Source organism: Musca vetustissima, unplaced genomic scaffold (genome assembly GCF_032173495.1).
Source record: "Musca vetustissima isolate MV318-11 ecotype Yass unplaced genomic scaffold, APGP_CSIRO_Mvet_v1 utg23595, whole genome shotgun sequence".
Taxonomy (NCBI): Eukaryota; Metazoa; Arthropoda; class Insecta; order Diptera; family Muscidae; genus Musca; species Musca vetustissima.
The window spans coordinates 58,611-78,796 of NW_026887797.1; the positions used below are offsets into that span (position 1 = coordinate 58,611).

A 20,186-nucleotide genomic window follows, 5' to 3' on the forward strand; every position below is an offset into this window, starting at 1 on the left:
GATTGAATCAAACGAGAAGAACAATATTCATATACAATTGGGTGTTTTCTATCAGTTCTCATCAATAAAATGGTCCTCCGAGGTACTTGTTATTGACCATTTTTTGGGATCTTCCTTTCCATTGATCGAATTAACTGACGAGCACCAATGAGCAATTGAACCAAAGGGAAATAAATACACCACCTACATAGTTCCTTTTGTGTAGTGATCCAAAAAAGACCAACTTGTTTTTTAACTTCGGCCGAAGTCAAGACAATTTTATATGCACGAACTTAAATTTGCCATACTTTCAATTACTTTACCCTTTTTACAGAATATCTTCATTTAACATTGCTACGATTTTTTTTGGGATCAATGACACTTCTCCAGTTTAGTTTCTGTTTTTTATTTTGCACTTGACAGCTAAAACTTATTTTCGGAAGAAAATTAAATTTGAAATAATTAAAACAGTGACAGGTTGTTAAAGAAAGAATGAAGCAAACAAACAGTAGCTGATGCCGTCAACTACAAGAACAACAACAACAACATTGGCGGACAGTCAGTCAGTCAAATGATGAAAAACGTTACTTTAATTGAATTTAATTAAGATTTTATTTGCTTCGCATAGATGTTGGGAGATTTGGTTTTGGCAGGGTGATTCCCAAAAACAACAGCAGCAGCTCTGTGAGATAACCGAAAAATTATACTCAAATGACCATTACCATCACCAAAAAAAACGCACATTTAGGAAGCCAATGAACCTTTTTACTTCGCTGTGGTTGTTGTTGCTGTTTTACGAATTAACAATAAACTCTTAAAGAAGGTATGATGAATATAAACAGAGATTTTTATCGCCTTATGACCTGAGAAAAAAGTGGCTACTGTCGAGATTTTTGTGGCCTATGGATGTTGGACAGTGGGAAGAAAATCAAGAAAAAGTGAAATAAGAAAATCGTTGTAGGTAGAAATGAATGATTGTTATATTTGATTTGTACCTTATAAGACAAGAGAAAGTTCCTAGAAATCTGGCAAATTAAGCTGGTAGCCAGAACAACACGAGAAAGCTACACATTTCTCCCCACACTCCTGCTTGCAGAGCTTCCGCAGTTCTGTCCTGAAAAGTGTCGATTGCCTTAATGAGGACGCCAAAGTGCTGTCAGTCTAGCAACATGTAATCCCAACCATCATATTGTGATTGCTCTTCGACAAATCCGCCGTGAGGGCATCCAGGACGTCATTCCTTTGGACGTCAACAGATCGTCGATAGTGAAATCCATGCGTAAGATCCGAGTATAGTAATTCATTTCGAGATGACAATGTTCCCGTAATCGTATCGACTACCCTTTTCCAATTCAATTATTGTCATACATAAATTAATACATTTTCCATTAATCTTTTCTGGACAGAACTGCGGAAGCTCTACAAGCAGGGGATATATGTCAATCGTATCTCACCAACGCGGTGGTTAAGCAAAAAATGGTCTCTATAGCTCTTAATGTTCACAATTGTACTGGATAAAATAATGAATGAAGTCTGATCTCGTAGAAGGGGCTTAAAAGGAGTCTTTTGCGACAACTCGAATGTGATGCGGATGATGTCTGCAGGTGGCTATCGACATGCTCAAAGTACGTCATAGCATTGGGTTTCCTGTACTGCTGTTGTTATTTATCATGGCCTCAGTTTTCTTCACTTTAATCTCAAGTCCAATATTTGATACCTTGTGAGATTGTAGACTGATGTTTTTATTTTTTTTATTTATTTGGATTGTGACAGAACTTTTGTTCGATAAGCCGAGCTTAAAAAAAAGATTTCCAAGGGCGTTGGTCTTGCGCGCTGTTTTTCCAATTTGAAATGCCATGTTCCGAAATATTCTCTTCCACTTTATCTTTCCATCTGATTCGTGGCCTTCCCATTCTGCGTAAACCATCAGCTGGTTCGCTTTTATATGCCTTTTGGACTGGGGCATCTTCATGACTTAGCCAACATAGTCGTTGCAGCTCGATACGTCTGACAATTTTGATGTCCGAGAATAGATGGTACAACACATGGTTCATTCGACGACGATATTCATTTTCAACACAGATCGGCCCATACATCTTTCGGAGAATATTTCTCTAAAACTCTACAAGAGCTGCCTCATATGCTTGCGGAAGTAATCATGCATCATCTATACACCAACGTCTCGTAGAGTGTGAGTTTAGTCTGGCGGGAGGTGGCCTGGTTTCTAAACTACTTACCTAGACCATAGTAGCATCTGTTGGTCAACAACACTATCCTTCTCCGAAGGTATATAAAATCGTTGACAACCTCGAAGCCGTAGTTCTCAAGTTCCACAGTTGGTCCGAGTTTACTGGACGTTTTGCGCGTTGATCTGCTTGGTCTTCTTTCCATTTACTGCCAAACCCACTTTGGCAGATTCCTTCTCAATTTGTTCAAAGGCGGCAATGTCCGAACCATTATATCGATGTCGTCGGCGTAGGCGAGTAGTATATGCTGTTTGGTGTACAGAAAGCCATATCTGTTCATCTTTGCCTCTCGTATTATCTTTTCCAGCAGGTCACCTTGTCAAAGGCAGACATGGCTTTAAACACCTCAGATGGATTGGACTGTCGGCTTTGTAGTCGACGAATAGGTGTGTTTTTGTAGGTCTTTCAGTATTTGGCGCAGTGTAAAAATCTGATTTATGGTGGATTTGCAAGGTCTGAACCCGCATTGGTATGGTCCAATAATGTCATTGACCATTGGCTTCAATCGTTCACACAGCACGCTGGATAGCACTTTATATGCAATACGAAGGAGACTTATACCTATATAGTTGGCACATATTGTCTTGTAATTTTTTTTTTTGGTGCACAGGACACAGGATGCTGAGGTTCCAATCATTGGGTATGCATTCCTCAAGCCAAATTTTACTAATCAGCTGGTGCATGCGTTACTGGTCTTAAAAAGTTCGGCTGGTAAACCATCGGGACCTGCTACTTTATTATTCTTCAGCCGACTAATTTCTATTTTGACCTAATCTTTCCTATTTGGTATATACTCTATACCCTCTTCTTTTATTGGTTTTGGGGTACCTTCTTCACCGCCACTATTTGATACCCGAAGCTTTTCAAAATGCTCCTTCCAGATCCTCAACACGCTGTCTGTATCTGTTACCAGGTTTCCTACATCATCTCTACAGGAAGATGTGCATGCACCAAAGTCGATTTTCTTGATTTCTCTGCTTTTCTCTCGATAATTTTCTCTCGCATTGCGTGTTGCTGCTGTCTGCAGGATTGTCCTATACGCTGCTATTTCACATTAGTAGCATTATGACACTCCTGATCGTACCACGGGTTTCTAGATGGTGGTTTATGGTACCCAAGTGTCGCATTTGTAGGGAGTGGGCAGTTCTTTGCCATTGAGCTTCTATATTATTATCGGGACAAGGAGTGCTTTCGTTAAGCATATTGGTATGTTGGGCGTAGTAGGCTTCTGCTATATGTTGTGTTTGCCGCTTTTCGAAGTTGGGTTTCCGTGTTGTGTTAGATCGCACCTTTGCTGCTACATTAAGAGGGGTGCGAACCTTGGCTGCCACAAGGTAATCGATATTCGCTCCTCGTATCGATTGAACGTCTAAAACACTGAATGGATACCTTCCGCCTATCACAACATGATCAATTTCAATTCTCGTTGCTTGATCAGGTTAAATCCAGGTGGTCTGGTGTATATCGTGATGCTTGAACCTGGTACTATTTTTTTGCTGCCGCGAAGTCACTGAACCTCATGCCGTTGCCGGATGTTCCTTCGTGGAGGCTGAATTTTCCGACGGTGGGACCAAAAACATTTCCCCTTCCGATTTTTGCATTAAAATCTCCTAGCAGAATTTTAATGTCATGGCCAGAGCAACGATCATATGCAGTTTCTAGGCGCTCGTAAAATATGTCTTTGGTCTGTTCATCTTTATCTTCGGTTGGAGCATGGGCGCGAATGAGACTGTTGTAGAAGAACTTCGCTTTTATACGGATTATAGCAATTCGCCCATCTACTGGAGTGAATCTGGAGACGAGTTCTTTTATTCTCGTGTTAACAATAAATCCGCAGCCAAATTCATGTCCCGATTCATGGCGGCTATAATACAGTGCGTAATCATCTGATTTACTTACGCCAGTCTATTTCAATCGCCTTTCCTGTAAGACAATAATATCGGTTATGTAATTCTTGAGTACATCCGCCAAAGGGAAAACTGCGCCTTTCTGTACAACGTGCGCTCATTCCAAATGCAGATTCGCAAACCGTGGTTCTTTATACGTTTGCGGGGGTCGTCAATATTGGGGGCTTGGTTTTCTTTTTCGTTGCTTTTTCATAGTAGGAGGGGTTTTCCAAATGTGGGCAATAAACCAAACCCCTCAACCCATTTTTTCATAGTTCTTATGGGTGAACTACCCCAGGTGACAACGTGGGGAGGTCAGTGTCCACAATTGAGATGAAAGAGGGGCCAAGATAAGCCTGGGCTTTGCCACGTTAAAGCCAATCAGAGCCATTGTTTGGTACGCCACCATGTAGGTCCCATATAAAAGTCCCGCCCTATCTTTGGTATTTTGCCATAAAAATCAGGTCTACTGTAATAAAAATCGCGCTGTCAATTCCAACCCACTGTGCAATAAATTAAGTTTAATTGTTATCTTTTAAGACACTAACTATGGTATATTATTGTTTGTTTTGTTGTAGCAAAGTTTTGACCAGAAAAAGTTCTCCTAAAGCAACAAATATAAATTATTTTCTCATTTTTCTTTTCCTAAATTTTTGTTGTTGTTGTTGTGGGTATAATTTAATCTGTTTGTTGTTATCTATCTTTCGTTATATTTGTTTGTTTGGCTGTTGCTTAAATTGTTTTGCAATTGTTTGTAATTTCATTGAGATTGTCAGTCTGTTTTGTTCGTTCGTTTCCTTTGGGCCGTGGGTCCATGCCGGTGCCGGTGTATGAAATGATTGTTATTTTGCCATTTTGTTCCTCTTTATTTTGTAGTTCCTTTCAACGAAAGCTTCTGGTTTTCAGAAAAGTTCAACTGAGGGAGGTTATTGACATTCCGTAAAACATTATGGTAAGCGGTGAGGGAGGGGCGTAGAGGATGAAAATAATGGAAATACTTTAGCCACCACTGTAAACTGAGGCAGTAGTAGCATGTCATGATGTTGTTATTTCTTGTTTGTTTCTTTGTTGATGGGCCCATGCAAATCAAGGGCTTCCCTTTGATTTGCAGAAGAACGTTACTGACGTTTGTTTTTAGTACTTCTACTTCGCATTGCTTCTACCCTGGTCTTTGGTCTATATTCATTATGTTTTGTGGAGATTGCAGAGCAATGCATGTCTTAAATTACACTGCAAGTTAGTACAGACCATCATCCGACAGCTCCAGTACAAATGCGGGAAACTTGTTGCAATTCCATTGAAATTATTTGCATAGTTCTTTCTGTATATCTTCTATTGACCACAATTTGTTTCCATTGCCTAGTTGGAAATGACATACGAAATGAAAACCACCAACTATGAAGGAGAGAAGTGAGATAATTGATGGCACAGTGTTAGAGGCACTATTAAAAAATTCTAATGCCTTAAGCAGAATTTTTTCATCATAATTCATAAGTCTAAAGCCTATAAGGACATGTTTTTTATTACTACCGAACAAAGTTCTCCGGAGCTAAGGAAATATTTTTTTCCGAAATTTTCTCAGTGATTAGAAAAACTCTATACGTAACCTCCTTCACCATTAGGTTAATTGTATATTAAATTTGTCATTCCGTTTGCAACACATCGACAAAACAAATTCCGCATACGGGGAGCAGAGTTAAATGATAACGAACGCGTCCACAGGTTGCGGATTGTGGAAAGCCCAATATTATTCATTGGATAGCTGTGAATATAATTAAACAGTCACGGGTTCTGGGGGAGAATCTCGAAGGAAATGACCGAGTGTCTATAATTCCAGGGCTGACAAGGCGTGAATGGCACCTCCACATATCAAATTCTCAGGTCTCCCCCTAACACTGGGGGATCAGGCGACCTCGCGCCCTTCAGTGTAAGCAGCCGGGGTTCCGACTGTATTCGAACGGAGCCTTGTTGATATCTAGGCGCATCAATTCCTTACCATGGCTAAAACTTTTAGGGAGCCAACTTTAAAAGCCATCTTAAGAAAATTAAATTTTATAGAATCCGAATGCTGTCTTGGCAACCTCAGAATCGAACTCTACAACATCAGATCCCAATAAATCTCCACAAACTATGACGACCAATTTCGATGTACCGGACCATTCTTTTGTTCCTTTAAACCCCATTACTTCCGACGATGTCAATGCCTGTAGTAGATGCATACGGACCTTCACCTCGGCCTTATTGAGGAAACCAGCTGCTTCCGCCTTTGGTCAGGAGAGTATCCCGACTCAATTCTGGGATAAATCGCCATTGACCGACGAGGAAGATGCTATGAAAGCCACTGAAACTTAGCCCTGCGATTATTGTGTTGGCTATCCTAGTAACCCTTTCAAATCAAGGTAATCAAGGCAATCCCTGGCGAGGATGAAGATTTCAACTTCATTTCTACAATATGCAGCTAAGCCTGGAGACTTCTGAGGCATCTGCTTTATATGCCTGTGGGTTGTATACCCGAATTGAGACCAAACTTCCCAGAAGAGGCAGAGGGATTAGGAAATGAGCGTGATGAGCTTCGTCGTACTAACCCTACTAACCTAAGAATCAGAGAACATCTGGAGTGTTGCAACATTAGTACCGGAGCGAGTAAATTTTGGGCAACGGTTAAGACGCTTTCGAACCCAGGAAAAAGGGATGATCGGACATCTGCCTCATTTAACGGCGTTAAGGTGACAGATCCGAAGAGGTGCGCGAGTAGGCAGTTTGTAGAGTACTCTGAGAGTGACATGGCGAACTCTTCACGTGAAGGAGGAAGTTGCAAGTGCCATCAGAAGCGCAAAATTATCCATGGTGCTTGGTTCGGATGGAATCTCCATTTGAAGCAGATTGATGAGCCAAGAGTACCTAACTAAAGTCCTTAACTTGTCGTTAGCCACCCTTATAGTTCCCGAGGTCTGGGAAATGGGCAGGGTGATCTCGCTTCTCCATTCGTGAATGCTACTCAATTGCTGATCATCAACATGGATTCCGTAAGCAGCACAACAACAGCTTTGCACACGGAAGGGCTCAACCAGAACAGGCCGTGTAATAGGACAGTTATGGTGGCGCTGGATCTGTCAAAGGCATTTGATACCGTCAGTCGCGCTAACCTGTTCGAGGACATCGAAAGAACGAGTTTAAAACATTGTATCATAAATTATATGTGTGGACGACAGTTGCACGTGAAATTCAGAAATAGGAAGTCGAAAGCCCTTTAAACAGGGAGTTCCACAATGGGGGGTGATATCTACGGAACTGTTTAATATCTACCTTTCAGAAATTCCATGTCCACCGGATGACATAAAGGTCGTAACGTCCGCGGATGATTGTACGATCATGGCGTCAGGACTCAAAATTGATGACATTTGCAAGAGGCTGAACAACTACATCGTGGATATTGCTGATTTTTGCCGAGCGAGGAATATGGAACCACAATGTTTATCACATGGTCTGTGGAGATGCGGCTACCTTTGAATGTTCACAATCCCGACCATCAATTACCCCAAGGTTCTAGGGTTCTCAATCGACGGACTATATAAGTGGTGCTACAGCTTTTTTCGATAAGTTCAGGCCGCTAACACTTGGAGAGCTGATAAAGAAACTTTGTTAACAACATACTCAGCAGTAGGCCGGTCAGTGGTAATCTATGCGGCTCCAGTGTGGTCCGCTATACTTTAGGACAACGTAATAGAAAAGTCTTCAATCCTGCCATAATGCTGCCCTGATGACTGCAACAGAGTGTCTACTCATGACTCCAATAGACCACTTACATGCGTAAACACAACAAGATATCGATGCAAAACTGTTTTGGGTTTTATAGAAGTAGCCATCCAAATCACCTACTTATGGTAGGGCAACCAGCACTTAGGTATGTCAGTATGAATCTTCATGATCTGGAGAGAGAGATTCAAAGGTACAAAAGAGAGCCTCTAGATATAGGATTGACTCGTATTCACACGGATGCAGATGAGGAATCAATTCGACAACATCGTGTAATATAAGCAGACGAGCAGCTTACAGACTGGTCTTGCCAAAACTGAGATCTGGATGGTGTAGCCGCCTCAATTCATATTGGGCACGAATTGACAACATCATCACTTGAGACACAACCGATACAGGAGTAGAAGACTGTGAGTAGTCTGAGCACAACCAGGACGATGATGGCTGGGACTTCTGATCACTCAAAACCCTCCAAGGGATCCCTGAGTGTTGAGAAGTCCTTGGTGGTATTTAAAGGTCTTAGTCGGATTTTCTCAGGCTCAGGATGATGAATCATCAGCAAAAGAAAGTACCAAACCCGTCAATGCCAATGAGATCTCTGACAAGAAGATTTTTGGGAGAGCAGTTATCTTCTGCAACCGGTTTATCGGACGGGACTCAAATTCTGATAAGGTATTCCTTCTAATTAAGAGCAAGTTCTCTCGAAACTATCCGAATGACATTGCGAGTGACTTCTTCATTGAAAAAGTTTCGACGTCACGTTTAAAGTCAACCACAGTAGCCTCTACAAAGGAGAAGAATACTGTGAATAGAGCGAGAACAACCAGAACGATGATGGCTGGGACTTCTGATCACTCAGCACCCTCCAAGGGATACCCTGGTGGGTCTTCTTATTCGGATTTGCTTTGCTTTGATGTTGCTGAAATTTGGAGGATGGGAGCTGAGCATAATTTGTTCTATACAATAAGTCTTTGGGAGAGTGATATTATAAATTTTCCTCTTTTGAACCACTATGCAGTACATAAGGGATTCGATACCTAACTCTAATGCATTTTTTATGCAACTTTCTCTGCAATACTTAAAATAATTAGAAGCAAATTCATAATAAACATGAAAGACAAAAGAGACAAACAAATAATCAACATAACATAGATAGGTGGATAGATGGATATGTCACATGCAGTGCATGCAATGGGTGGCAGGCAGTAGTTATCCGCTATGTGGCTGCAACATGGCTTCAGTTGAGTTTTTCAAATCCAAGTGCAATGTTGTTGCACAAAACGCCAATCGGATAATTTATAACTTTTTTTTTGGAAAAACAACCTGACTTCCGATAAAAATGTCTTCAAAATCCTCCTGGCTGAGGCCATCGCGGGCCTATCAACGTCAGACGGGGGCCAGTGATCAATTGCCATTTCTGGCAAGGTCACGATTTAGTGCTTTGCCACATTTCCGCCCCAACAAAGGTCATGAGGGCGATGAAAATCTCTCGCTCTTCATAGCCATACTCTATGTGGTGGATATGTTTGGAGTTTTCCCATTTGTCACCCTGCCAGCATTGTTGGTGGAATTGGGATTTTTCGGGATACCATTGGTCATATCAGTGGTGGTATTACAAATTTATACCTCGTTTTTGTTAAGTGAATGTTGGACCATGGCCGAGGGTTTGGATTCATCGATTGTGCACAAAAGCAGGTGAGAGAACGAAATTGAAATTAGAATCGAATAAAAACTAATACAGGATTTAAGGTACCCCTATGCTGCCATTGCCAATTTGGCCTATGGACGTTATTGTGGATTTTTTGTCACGATTCTCTTGGACTTGAGTATTTTTGCTGCCGGTATTCCGAATATTGTCATGGCTGCCCAGAATTTGGAATTGGTGGGTGATCGCATTACCGATGGTGAATTTCGTTTTTCATTTTGTTATTGGACCATAATTGTGGGTGTTTTCATCAGTCCATTGGTTTGGTTGGGTAGCCCCAAGCACATGAGGTAATTTATTAGCTTTACAATTTATTTTTTAGATAATAATTTAACTTTGTTTAATCTTTCTGTAAAATATAGAGGCCTGGCCATCTTATCGGTTTGTGTTATGATTGTTATTGTCACCCTCATGTGGTTCTGCTTGTTTTCGGCCTCACCAATTGGCAAACCTTTCGAGGGTGTTAGTTTGGGTAAGTTATATTCAACTAAGTGGAATTTAATTTCAGAATTTATTTATTAACTCCGGGAATTTCCTTACAGAATTACCACCCTTCTTAACCATTCTAAGTGGTTACAGCATTTTGGCATTCCAGTTCGATATCCATCCGATGCTGCTGACTCTGCAGATTGATATGCAACAGAAAAATCAAGTCGCCTGGGCTGCATTCAGTGGAATATCAAGTGAGTGAAAAAGAAGGTGATAAATTATAATAATCGTTTTTTTAAGGAATTTAGAAGGATCCGACCTTGATTTTAAAATTTTAAAGATGTTCAATTGATAAATCGTCATTTAGGTGTTGGCACAGGAAGTTGTTTCTGAATTTGTGTTTTGCACTTTGGGAATATTCTACATATGTATCCTAAAAGACGTCGCCTTTTTGAAGGAACATTGGCATGCAATTGAACGAACTTAAATATGTGATCTTAATCTACCAACCTACGTACTGTTTAAAATTGAATCTCAATCAGACACCCAATGATTATTTGGTGTGCAATTAACATGAATAAGTCCAAATTATATATGGACGGACGGACATGCATAAATCGACTCAGAATGTGCTTCTATGCATATTCTCAAAAGGAACCATGGGTCTATCTCGGTTCCTTTTGCCTGTTACAAACATATGCACAAAGACAGAATACCCTGTACCACAATGTGGTGAAGGGTATAATCAGGTGATAGGGACATTCAATAAAATATCTTCTGTAACTGAACAAAAACCCAGGAGCTGAGTGAACATTTTTCTATAGAAAATATCCTCAGAAGTTGAGGACTATTTTCTAACTAAAGAAGAAATTCATCAGTGAAACACAATTTATATATACGAAAAATGTGCTCAGTGAAAACTGAGAAGCTGTAGACAATTGTCCTTTTATATAGAATTGACCATCTAGAGATATGAACACAAATTTTTTCTATAGAAATAGAATTTTATAGAAAAATTCCCAAAAAGTCGGACGGGGTCGACTTCATGATACCCTTTACCACTTTGGGTACATACAAGAGATGCTAGTAATACAATATCCTGCAGATAAAACAGACATAACATCGTTGGAGGACCATTGATATAGAATCGGGCGAAATTAAATGTGTGATCTACATAGATATTTCAACCAATTAAAAAACCCACGGGCAGACTTGGATTTTTTGTGTACCATTTCTTTGAATCGAGCTAAATTATTTTTGCAATTTTAATACGTCTCACTCTTCACTTAATTTAATACCCTCTGCCAAATCTCGTGTAAATCGAACAAACATAGGCTCTTCGGTGCACCATTTACATAAAATCGGATGAAAATATATATAACACCTATATCTAAATCCGAACCAATTTCAACAAACCTTAGCACACATCATTCTTGACTCAATTGCATTCGCTATGCAAAATGTTATCTCAATCGAACAAATATTAGATGTTTGGAGCTCCATAAAAATCGGATGAAACTATATAAACTTTGCATACATCAATCTGGACCTAATTCAGTACGCTGTGCAATTTTGTCTCAAACGGACAAATATTGGCAGCATGGTGCTCCATTTACATAAAATCTGACGAAACTATATATGAGAGCTATATCTAAATCTGAACCGATTTTTCCCAGTCTCTAACGAACCCTAGTCCTTGGGCCAAATTAGTGACATGTGCCAAATTTCATTCAAATCGGATCAATAATGCGACCTGTACTTTGTTCACAAAAATACATGGACGGACAGACGGACGGACGGACATGCATAAATCGACTCAGAAAGTGATTCTATGCATATTCTCAAAAGGAACCATGGGTCTATCTCGATTCCTTTTGCCTGTTACAAACATATGCTCAAAGACATAATACCCTGTACCACAGAAAGGCGAAGGGTATAAAAAACACATATAAGATCCTTTGTGCAGAATATGCATATATGCATATTCTCAAAAGGAAGTGAAGTGAATACAAGTGAATGAAGTGAATCTAAAATACAAAATTAATCCAAAATACCGAAAAATGGTGGCCTACCCTAAAAACTGCATAATTTTCGGTAGGAAGATTTGTTATACCATTAGAACCAAACTCTCATTTTCTGCGGAACTATATTTGCACCTTCTCCTTTTTCTTACCCTGGCATATTATTATTGACACTGACCGATCATTATTAAAACAGTCCTTCAAATTCGCGATATTGGTGTGTTGTGATGTTCGGTTTATAATTGTGGCCAATGGAGTGAGGTAAAAAAAAAACTACAAAAAATACGCTTTGATCAATTTAATCCCATACATATCAACTGATAATCACCGAAAATTATAGGGGGAAATTATTTTTTAGCGATCAGTGCTATATTTTCGCCCTCTAGTGTTTTAATGGGATACTAAATAATATCGGAATACGTAGACCCCTGTAAGTACATACAATAACATAATTGGTATCAATTTAAAAATTAAGCACTTATCTTTGATATACTATCAATTTCTCGGGTTTATGTTCTTCAGGAGTATATATACCCCATAGAATCCAAATTTTGTAATTTTTCACACAAAAGTCTGGGTCTATTTGACCCGCTATATACCGCCCGATCTTAATCAAAACACTCGAGCTTATTCTATGAACAGACTCCCTTCTCAGAGTAACATTTCATGATGTTCGGGTCATAATAAACTGCGGCCTCTAGAGCATCCAGAAAAACAGACAAAAATAAAGTTTTTGGTCTATTTCATCCCCTAAATATTAACCGATAATTATCAAAAACAAAAATTTGCACAGTGTACTGATAAAAGTACAGATTAAAATGTGTGAAGTTTTGTAGAAATCGACTCAGATTTAGATATAGCTTTGACATAATTTTTCGTCCGATTTTATGTAAATGGTGCACCAGCGCCCCTATATTTCATTCAATTTACATGAAATTGTGCATACCTATTAAAGTGAGTGCAGAATAATGTGTGCAAAATTTTGCTGAAATCTGTTCAGATTTAGATATAGCTCCGATATATATGGTTGTCCGATTTTTTATGAATCATACACTATACTCCCAATAGGTATGCCCAATGATCCGAAGACGAAATTTGAAATTCCATACATTTTCGAGTCTATAATAACGTGTGTTAGGTTTCGTGAAAATCGGTTCATATTTAGATATAGCTTCCATATATGTTTTCGGCCGGTTTTAAATAAATGTTGCATTAATACCCCTGTATTTCTTTCGATTTGCACAAAATTGTGCATAGTGTATTAAATCGAGTCAAGAATACGGTATGCTATGTTTTATTAATATTATTATTAGTATTCACCCAAGTTGGGTTTCATTATAGCCACATAGACCCAATATTAGATATTTTCAGAATTTCAATCATCTTTTTCTCACGCTCCTTCTTAGGAGCCCCCATTAATTTTAGATATTTTCATTGTCATCCTCATGGTGGAGAGAATAAAAAGTTCAGCCAATCCGAACTTAACATCGTTTTTACTTGTTCATGTCAAATTAAAATACTACATCTCTATATTTAGTCACCTGTTCCATGGCGATAATTGGATCTGTCATTGCTGCGTACAAATTTGGAACCATGATTGCGGAAAATCTCCTGGAAACATTGCCGAGCAGTGTGCCACTATATATTCTACTTGTGCTGATGGCTTTGCAGTTGTGTTTTTCCACAACGGCCGCCAGTGCGGCTTTGTTTTTGCAATTGGAGAATTTTTTCAAAATCTCAGAAAGTAAGTCTATTGATATTTCTTTTTTCAAACAATTATTATCAACAAAATTCTCCTCTACTCTAGATTTCTCTTTGAAACGCGTGGCGATACGCACCTCTGTTGTGGCATTGCAAGTAATTATTTCCGAATTTCTACCCAGTTTTGATGCTCTAATGGATATTGTGGGTGGTACTATCACGGGTCCATTGGTCTTTATTCTGCCACCTTTGCTGTATAGACGTATGGTACAATTGGAACGTTGCCATCAACGGATAGCCACTGAAGCTGCATATGGTAGTCTGCCGTTAGATTTGAATTATGAACCTATGGATGGTCCACCACCACATTTTGATCGTAGTGCACGCCGAACCTGGGCGGCAATGTTGGAGATTTGTTGGTTGCGAACCGTGTACACATTTAATCGTTTGCAGTGTGACTTATCGTTGTCGATGGCAGTGTTGATTTTCGGTATATTGGCGACATTCTTTTCAACCTACTTGAATTTATTCGAATTGAATCAGTTGTTTACAAATAATTCTCCATGTTTTGGGAATATTACGAAAAAGCATTAATTCGAATTTGGAAAAATTATTTATTACGAATTGAGATTGAAAGGGGTATAATATAATAAACGTAATATAATTTTTATACCGAATTCATTATTTGTCTATATTTTAAGATTAATACATAAGGGAAATTGTGTGCAAGGGTCTCTAGTAGATTTTTTCAAAAGGTATTTTACAAGATTTTTTCTAGATTGACTAACCTTTAAGGGGTTCCAACGTATCTATGAATGGTTTCAATAGATGTTAAGGATATAGAAGATATTAGGAATATAGGAAAGACTTCTGAAAGTGGCATTGTTGTTTTCCTGTTTCTAGACAACGATAAATGGCAGCCGAATTACTTAAGATAGGAAGTAGATGACAGAAAATAGCGCCACCCAAATAAAAATGGTAAAACTACACAAGCGATGACAGCAATCAATGTAAATCAGTAAGGAAAGCAGTAAAGTCGGACTGGGCCGACTATATGATACCCTTCACCACTTTGGATATATTCTACGTATCCTAATAGATGTCGCCTTTTCGAAGGGGCTCCCTGGGCCGCCCCCCTGCCTACGTCCCTGATGGGAGCTATATCTAAATCTGGACCGATTTTCACGAAACTTAGCACACATCATTCAATCCTTAATTCAGTACGCTGTGCACAATTTCATGCAACTCGAAAGATATATAGAGACTTTGGTGCACCATTTACCTAAAATCGGGTGAAACTATATATGGGAGGTATATCTAAATATGAACCGATTTTCACGAAACTTGGCACACATCATTGTAGACATAATTGAGTACTCTATGCCAAATTTCGTTCAAATCGAAAGATATATAGGGACTTTGGTGCACCATTTACCTTAAATCGGATGAAACTATATATGGGAGCTATATCTAAATCTGAACCGATTTTCCCGAAACTTGGCACACATAATTCTGGACTTAATTCAGTCCTCTGTGCAAAATTTCGTGCAAATCGAAAGATATGGAGGGACTTTGGTGCCTCATTTACCTTAAATCGGACGAAAATATATATGGGAGCTATATCTAAATCTGAACCGATTTTTCCCAACTTGTGCCAAATTTCATCCAAATCGGATCATAAATGCGACCTGTACTTTGTTTACAATTTAATATCTACAGACGGACGGACAGACAGACGGACGGACATGCGTAAATCGACTCAGAAAGTGATTCTATGCATATTCTCAAAAGGAACTATGTGTCTATCTCGTTTCCTTTTGCCTGTTACAAAGACATAATACCCTGTACCACAGTGTGGTGAAGGGTATAAAAAGTCAAAGCGACGTTGTTTTTAGACTACGATAGATGGCAGTCCCATTACTTAGGTCAAACTATAGGATATCAATCGTCTATTTAGCTCGAATACAAGTAATGATAACGAAACTAACATAAGGACTAATCGATTAAGATAACAATAATTTGTGGAAACCCTATGCCCTCAAGAGGAGTATTAGGTGAACAAAATGAAGAGACTTATATCTCAGAAGCTCACTACAAGGCATCGCCAAGCTCACTGCATAAATTGAAAATTGGACAGAATGAACCGAAAAACAAAATTTAACAGCAAGTCAATGTTCAGAAGTATAAACCTGACAGTCCCTCCTCTGGCACGAGGTCACCAGTTAAAGTCGGAAAGGACCTATCGGAGCGCTTTAATACTGAACGAGGATTCAGACAAGGTGACAGGTTGTCATGTGAACTTTTTTTATCATTCTTTTAGAAAAGGTCATACGAGACGCAAAGGTGAACAGAAATGGAACTCTGTATACCAAAAAACACATGTTATTCACCTACGCCGACGACATCGATATAATGGGTCGAATAATGCGAGCGGTACCAGCCATCTTTGAACAAATTGAGAAGGAGTCTGCCAAAGTGGGTCTGGCAGTAAATGGCGAGAAGACCAAGCTGATGGTATCAAGCGCGCAAGACGTCCAGTAGACTCGGACCAACTGTGGAACTTGAGATCAACAGCACAGGACTACCGCTATAAATAAAAATAATGACAGTTTTGAAATTCGGAGAAGGATAGTGTTGGCTACTATGGCCGCCAGACAAAACTCACACTCTACAAGACGCTGATACTACACGTGCTGTTGTATGGATCTGAAGCATGGGATACTAGCTCATGCAGATGAGGCAGCTCTTAGAGTGTTCGAGAGAACAATTCTCCGAAAGATCTATGGGCCGATCTGCGTTGACGGTGAATATCGCCTAAGAATGAGCCATTTGTTGTACCATTTATTCTCTGACATCGGCATTGTCAGACGTTACGAGCAGCAGCGACTATGTTGGTTAGGTCATGTTGTGAGAATGGATGAGGATGCCCCAGCACATTCTTTTTTAAGGTCGGCTTATGGAACAAATGTTCTGTCACAAGCTAGCAAGATAGCTGACGAACGCCAACCCCAACCCAAAAAGAAAAGGTGCAGCACAGACGAGCTCTACAGTACCTCTGGAAATCTGGAAAATGAGGCCCATAATTAAGCGAAGGGTGCATTCAACAATAATATCATGGAAAACCTGCTGCAACGGGGGACAACCCATTGATATGGACAGCTATAGTTTCAAGGGGGAATATCTAATGTTAGAGTTTGAGTCATTAAGCTACATAGAAGCCCTGAGAAAATTAGTGGCAGATATTGCCAAATAAAAGAGACAATTAAACCTAAGCTGGTGAGTAGAAGGGGCCTTACTCAATTACAAAATTCAATGGTATTCGTCAGAAGTTGGGCCAGCAAGTTCACGACAGAAATTATTCTCGAAATTTTTGGTCTTCAAAACAGGACACTGCTGTTGAACAAATGGGAAGTCTACCACTGGGAGGAGAAAGAAGATGGAACACGACTTGTGGTGGGCCTAGACAGGTCTTCAATGGTAAGTCTGATCAAGCCAAAATCTTCTTCTTCAAGATTAGGAAGGCATGGATTAGAGAGGAGGATGCAAAACGAGTAGCCAGGAAAAAAACACCCAGCAAAAAGGGTGAGGGAGCCGAGGAGAAGATAACCGACTCAAAAGGAACCGTTTACTGGAGGACAAGTGATTGAGGTCGTCCAGCTAAACCTCCATCGAAGTGAGACGGCAACATTGGCTCTGATGGAAAGAATAATTGAAGGTAATATACACACCGTGTTAATACTGGAACCCTGGACTGTAAAATCAAGGTCTCTGGATTAAACCACATAAATTACTAATCTTTATATGCAAACACAGGTTCCCGACCACGAACCTGTATAATATGTCACAAAAGTTTTCTTTTCTCTCCAGTTGCCAACATCGGACGCAACAATACTGAAACAAGACAGACCTTTCTTAATTGAATTAGAGATACAACTATATGTTCAACACACTTAATACACTCCACACACCCAAAAGAGTACTCCATCTCTGACCATAAATATAATAGGTTTTAAATGTAATGGCCACCACCGAAACCAATATTCTTCAGAAACCAGTGAGCGGAGCAGTATAGTCGGACGGGGCCGACCATACGATACCCTACACAACTACCACAGAAATCAAACTTTCTGCGGATGTTTATTCCGAGCCTGGGCAATATTTCGTGATATTTGCACCCTCTTGCCCGATTAGAGGTAAACAGCACCTCTTCCTTATACTGACATATTTTCCGAATATTACGAGTATTCAGTACAGCTATTGTCCAGATTCCTTTCACCGTGGGTTGTGTTGTGATGATCGGCTTTCATTTGTGGTCTATAGATCGACTCGAAAATAACACAAAAAATTAAGTTTTCGGTCTACTTCATTCCAAAATTATTATCTGATCATCACTGAAAATTATAGGCCATAGACCATAACTAGAACTTCATGGAAAATTTCAAAGCGATCAGCGATATAGTTCCGCTCTCTAGAGTGATAATGGGTTACTAAATAATATACGAATACGGAGATACCTTTAATAATTCAGGTGTAACTCCCACATCCGAGCACATACAACAATATAGTTGGTATTAGTTTAAAGGTCAACCACTCCTCTTGGATATAATATCAACTTCTCGGGTCTATGTCCTTCAGGGGTAAATATATACGATATAGAATACAAATTTTGTCATTTTTCACACAAAGGTCGGGGTCCATTTGACCCGCTAAATATTGACCGATCTTTATCAAAACAGGCATTCTTCTTCGGGCCATTATTGCGGCCAGAAAAACCGACAAAAATTTAGTATTTGGTCCATTTCATCCCCTAAATATTAACCGATCTCTCCCAAAAACAATAGGGATCTTCATTGACCAGAACCCATCCTACATGCAAAATTTCGTAAGATTGGTCCATAACTGTGGCCTGGACAGACGGACACACATGTCTAGATCGACTCAGCTAGTCGAGATATGACGATCGGTATACTTAAAGGTAGGACCAATATTTCGCGGCGTTACAAACTTTTGGGGCTGCACAAAGCTATAATACCCTGGGTAAAATTGGGGAGATTGATCAAATATAGGTTATAACAGTCCAACTATGATAGCCTTAACATAGACAGGAATGTCAACAATTTAACGGATATAATTGTGAAGTCCTTCAAAGAAAGTTATCCACTACGAGGAAGAAAATATCCCTTTTAAAACCCCTAGAGGACTGTTGAGAGTCGAAAGAAAGGAAAATAGGCCCAGGGACTTTACAACAAAGCTCGAAGCAAGAAATCTGCAGTATACTGGAACAACTTCCTCCATAAAGGATGAAATGGGCAAACCATTGTAGATTAGGGGAGAAATAGAATAGAGACAACAGAAGAAACAGTAAAACTTCTGATATAATCTCACATCTCACGGAGCACATCGACATCTAATGTAGTAACTGTGCTAAGGGAGGAAGGATATGAGGAACCTTAGATTGATGGACAAATGGTATATCAGGTAGGAAACTTGAAAGATGCGTGGACTTATATTGAACATGTTGTGTTATATTGTTTACATACTTCTATATAACTTCTATATGCTTCTCTTCTCTCCATTGTTAGTACCTCTGTTAAATGAAGGTCTTATTGTTAATGGTTTCTTGTTGTAATACCGATTGTCATGGATTTAATTAACATAGTGATCCACTGTAGATCTTTGCCTATGATTAACTATATTCCACGGTTAGGTATGGTTATGTGTGTGTGTGTGGTATTTGAATTGCGCCCATCATTAAACTGTGGTAATTAAAAAAAATGTTTGAAAGAGGGACAATTAAAAGAATGTTTTTTCTTGTCATCCATTGGTGAGGATGATGGTAGTGATGTTTGACAAACCATCACCACTACCAACGCCACCACCTGAATAGCTATGGCAAGTGCGATCATTAAAAATTTTATTGCACAGATAGATCGTAACAGGTCTTTATTTCTTTTTTTGTTACAAAAGAAATGAATATACTTTTAAGGAATTCTATTTAAGGGTTTTTATGGTATATTTGAGTCTATGTGCGTGTGATTGTTTGCAGTTTTATTATCCATTTGGATGATAGGAAAGTAAAACAACAACAAAAAATATATTGTAAAAAATTTTACGATTTTTCCTAATCGAGCATCAATGGAAGATGGTCGAGGATGGCAGGGAAAGATGTTCATTAGATGATCATGGCTATTTTATTTTTTTGAAGATAGTTGCCATTAAAGAGAATTAGCCGAACGGCACAAAAAGTGGAAGTAAATAATCAAGTAATAGGTTTTAGGAATTCTGAGATAAAGCAAAAAAAAAAAAACTTTTTAACACTTTAATTTTATTTCAAATCGTAAAATAATTTGCTCGAATTGGTTGTGGTGTAAATACTTTAAGCCTTTGTAACAATGGGTGTGCGTGTGGTAATTGATCTAATTTAAAAGTGTATTCACCTCAATGGGTCAAAATCCATTGAAAT

General features: G+C 39.2%; 1 protein-coding gene across 1 annotated transcript; it reads left to right on the forward strand.

Annotated features, from left to right (window-relative positions):
* The first annotated feature begins 9,206 nt into the window (after nt 1-9,206).
* On the forward strand, nt 9,207-14,317 carry LOC133335523 (uncharacterized). The gene is made up of 6 exons (XM_061543796.1): nt 9,207-9,562; nt 9,617-9,862; nt 9,935-10,044; nt 10,115-10,255; nt 13,560-13,766; nt 13,830-14,317. Exons 1-6 carry the CDS (start codon nt 9,207-9,209, stop codon nt 14,315-14,317), a joined length of 1,548 nt encoding a protein of 515 aa, XP_061399780.1.
* The last annotated feature ends 5,869 nt before the right edge of the window (nt 14,318-20,186 follow it).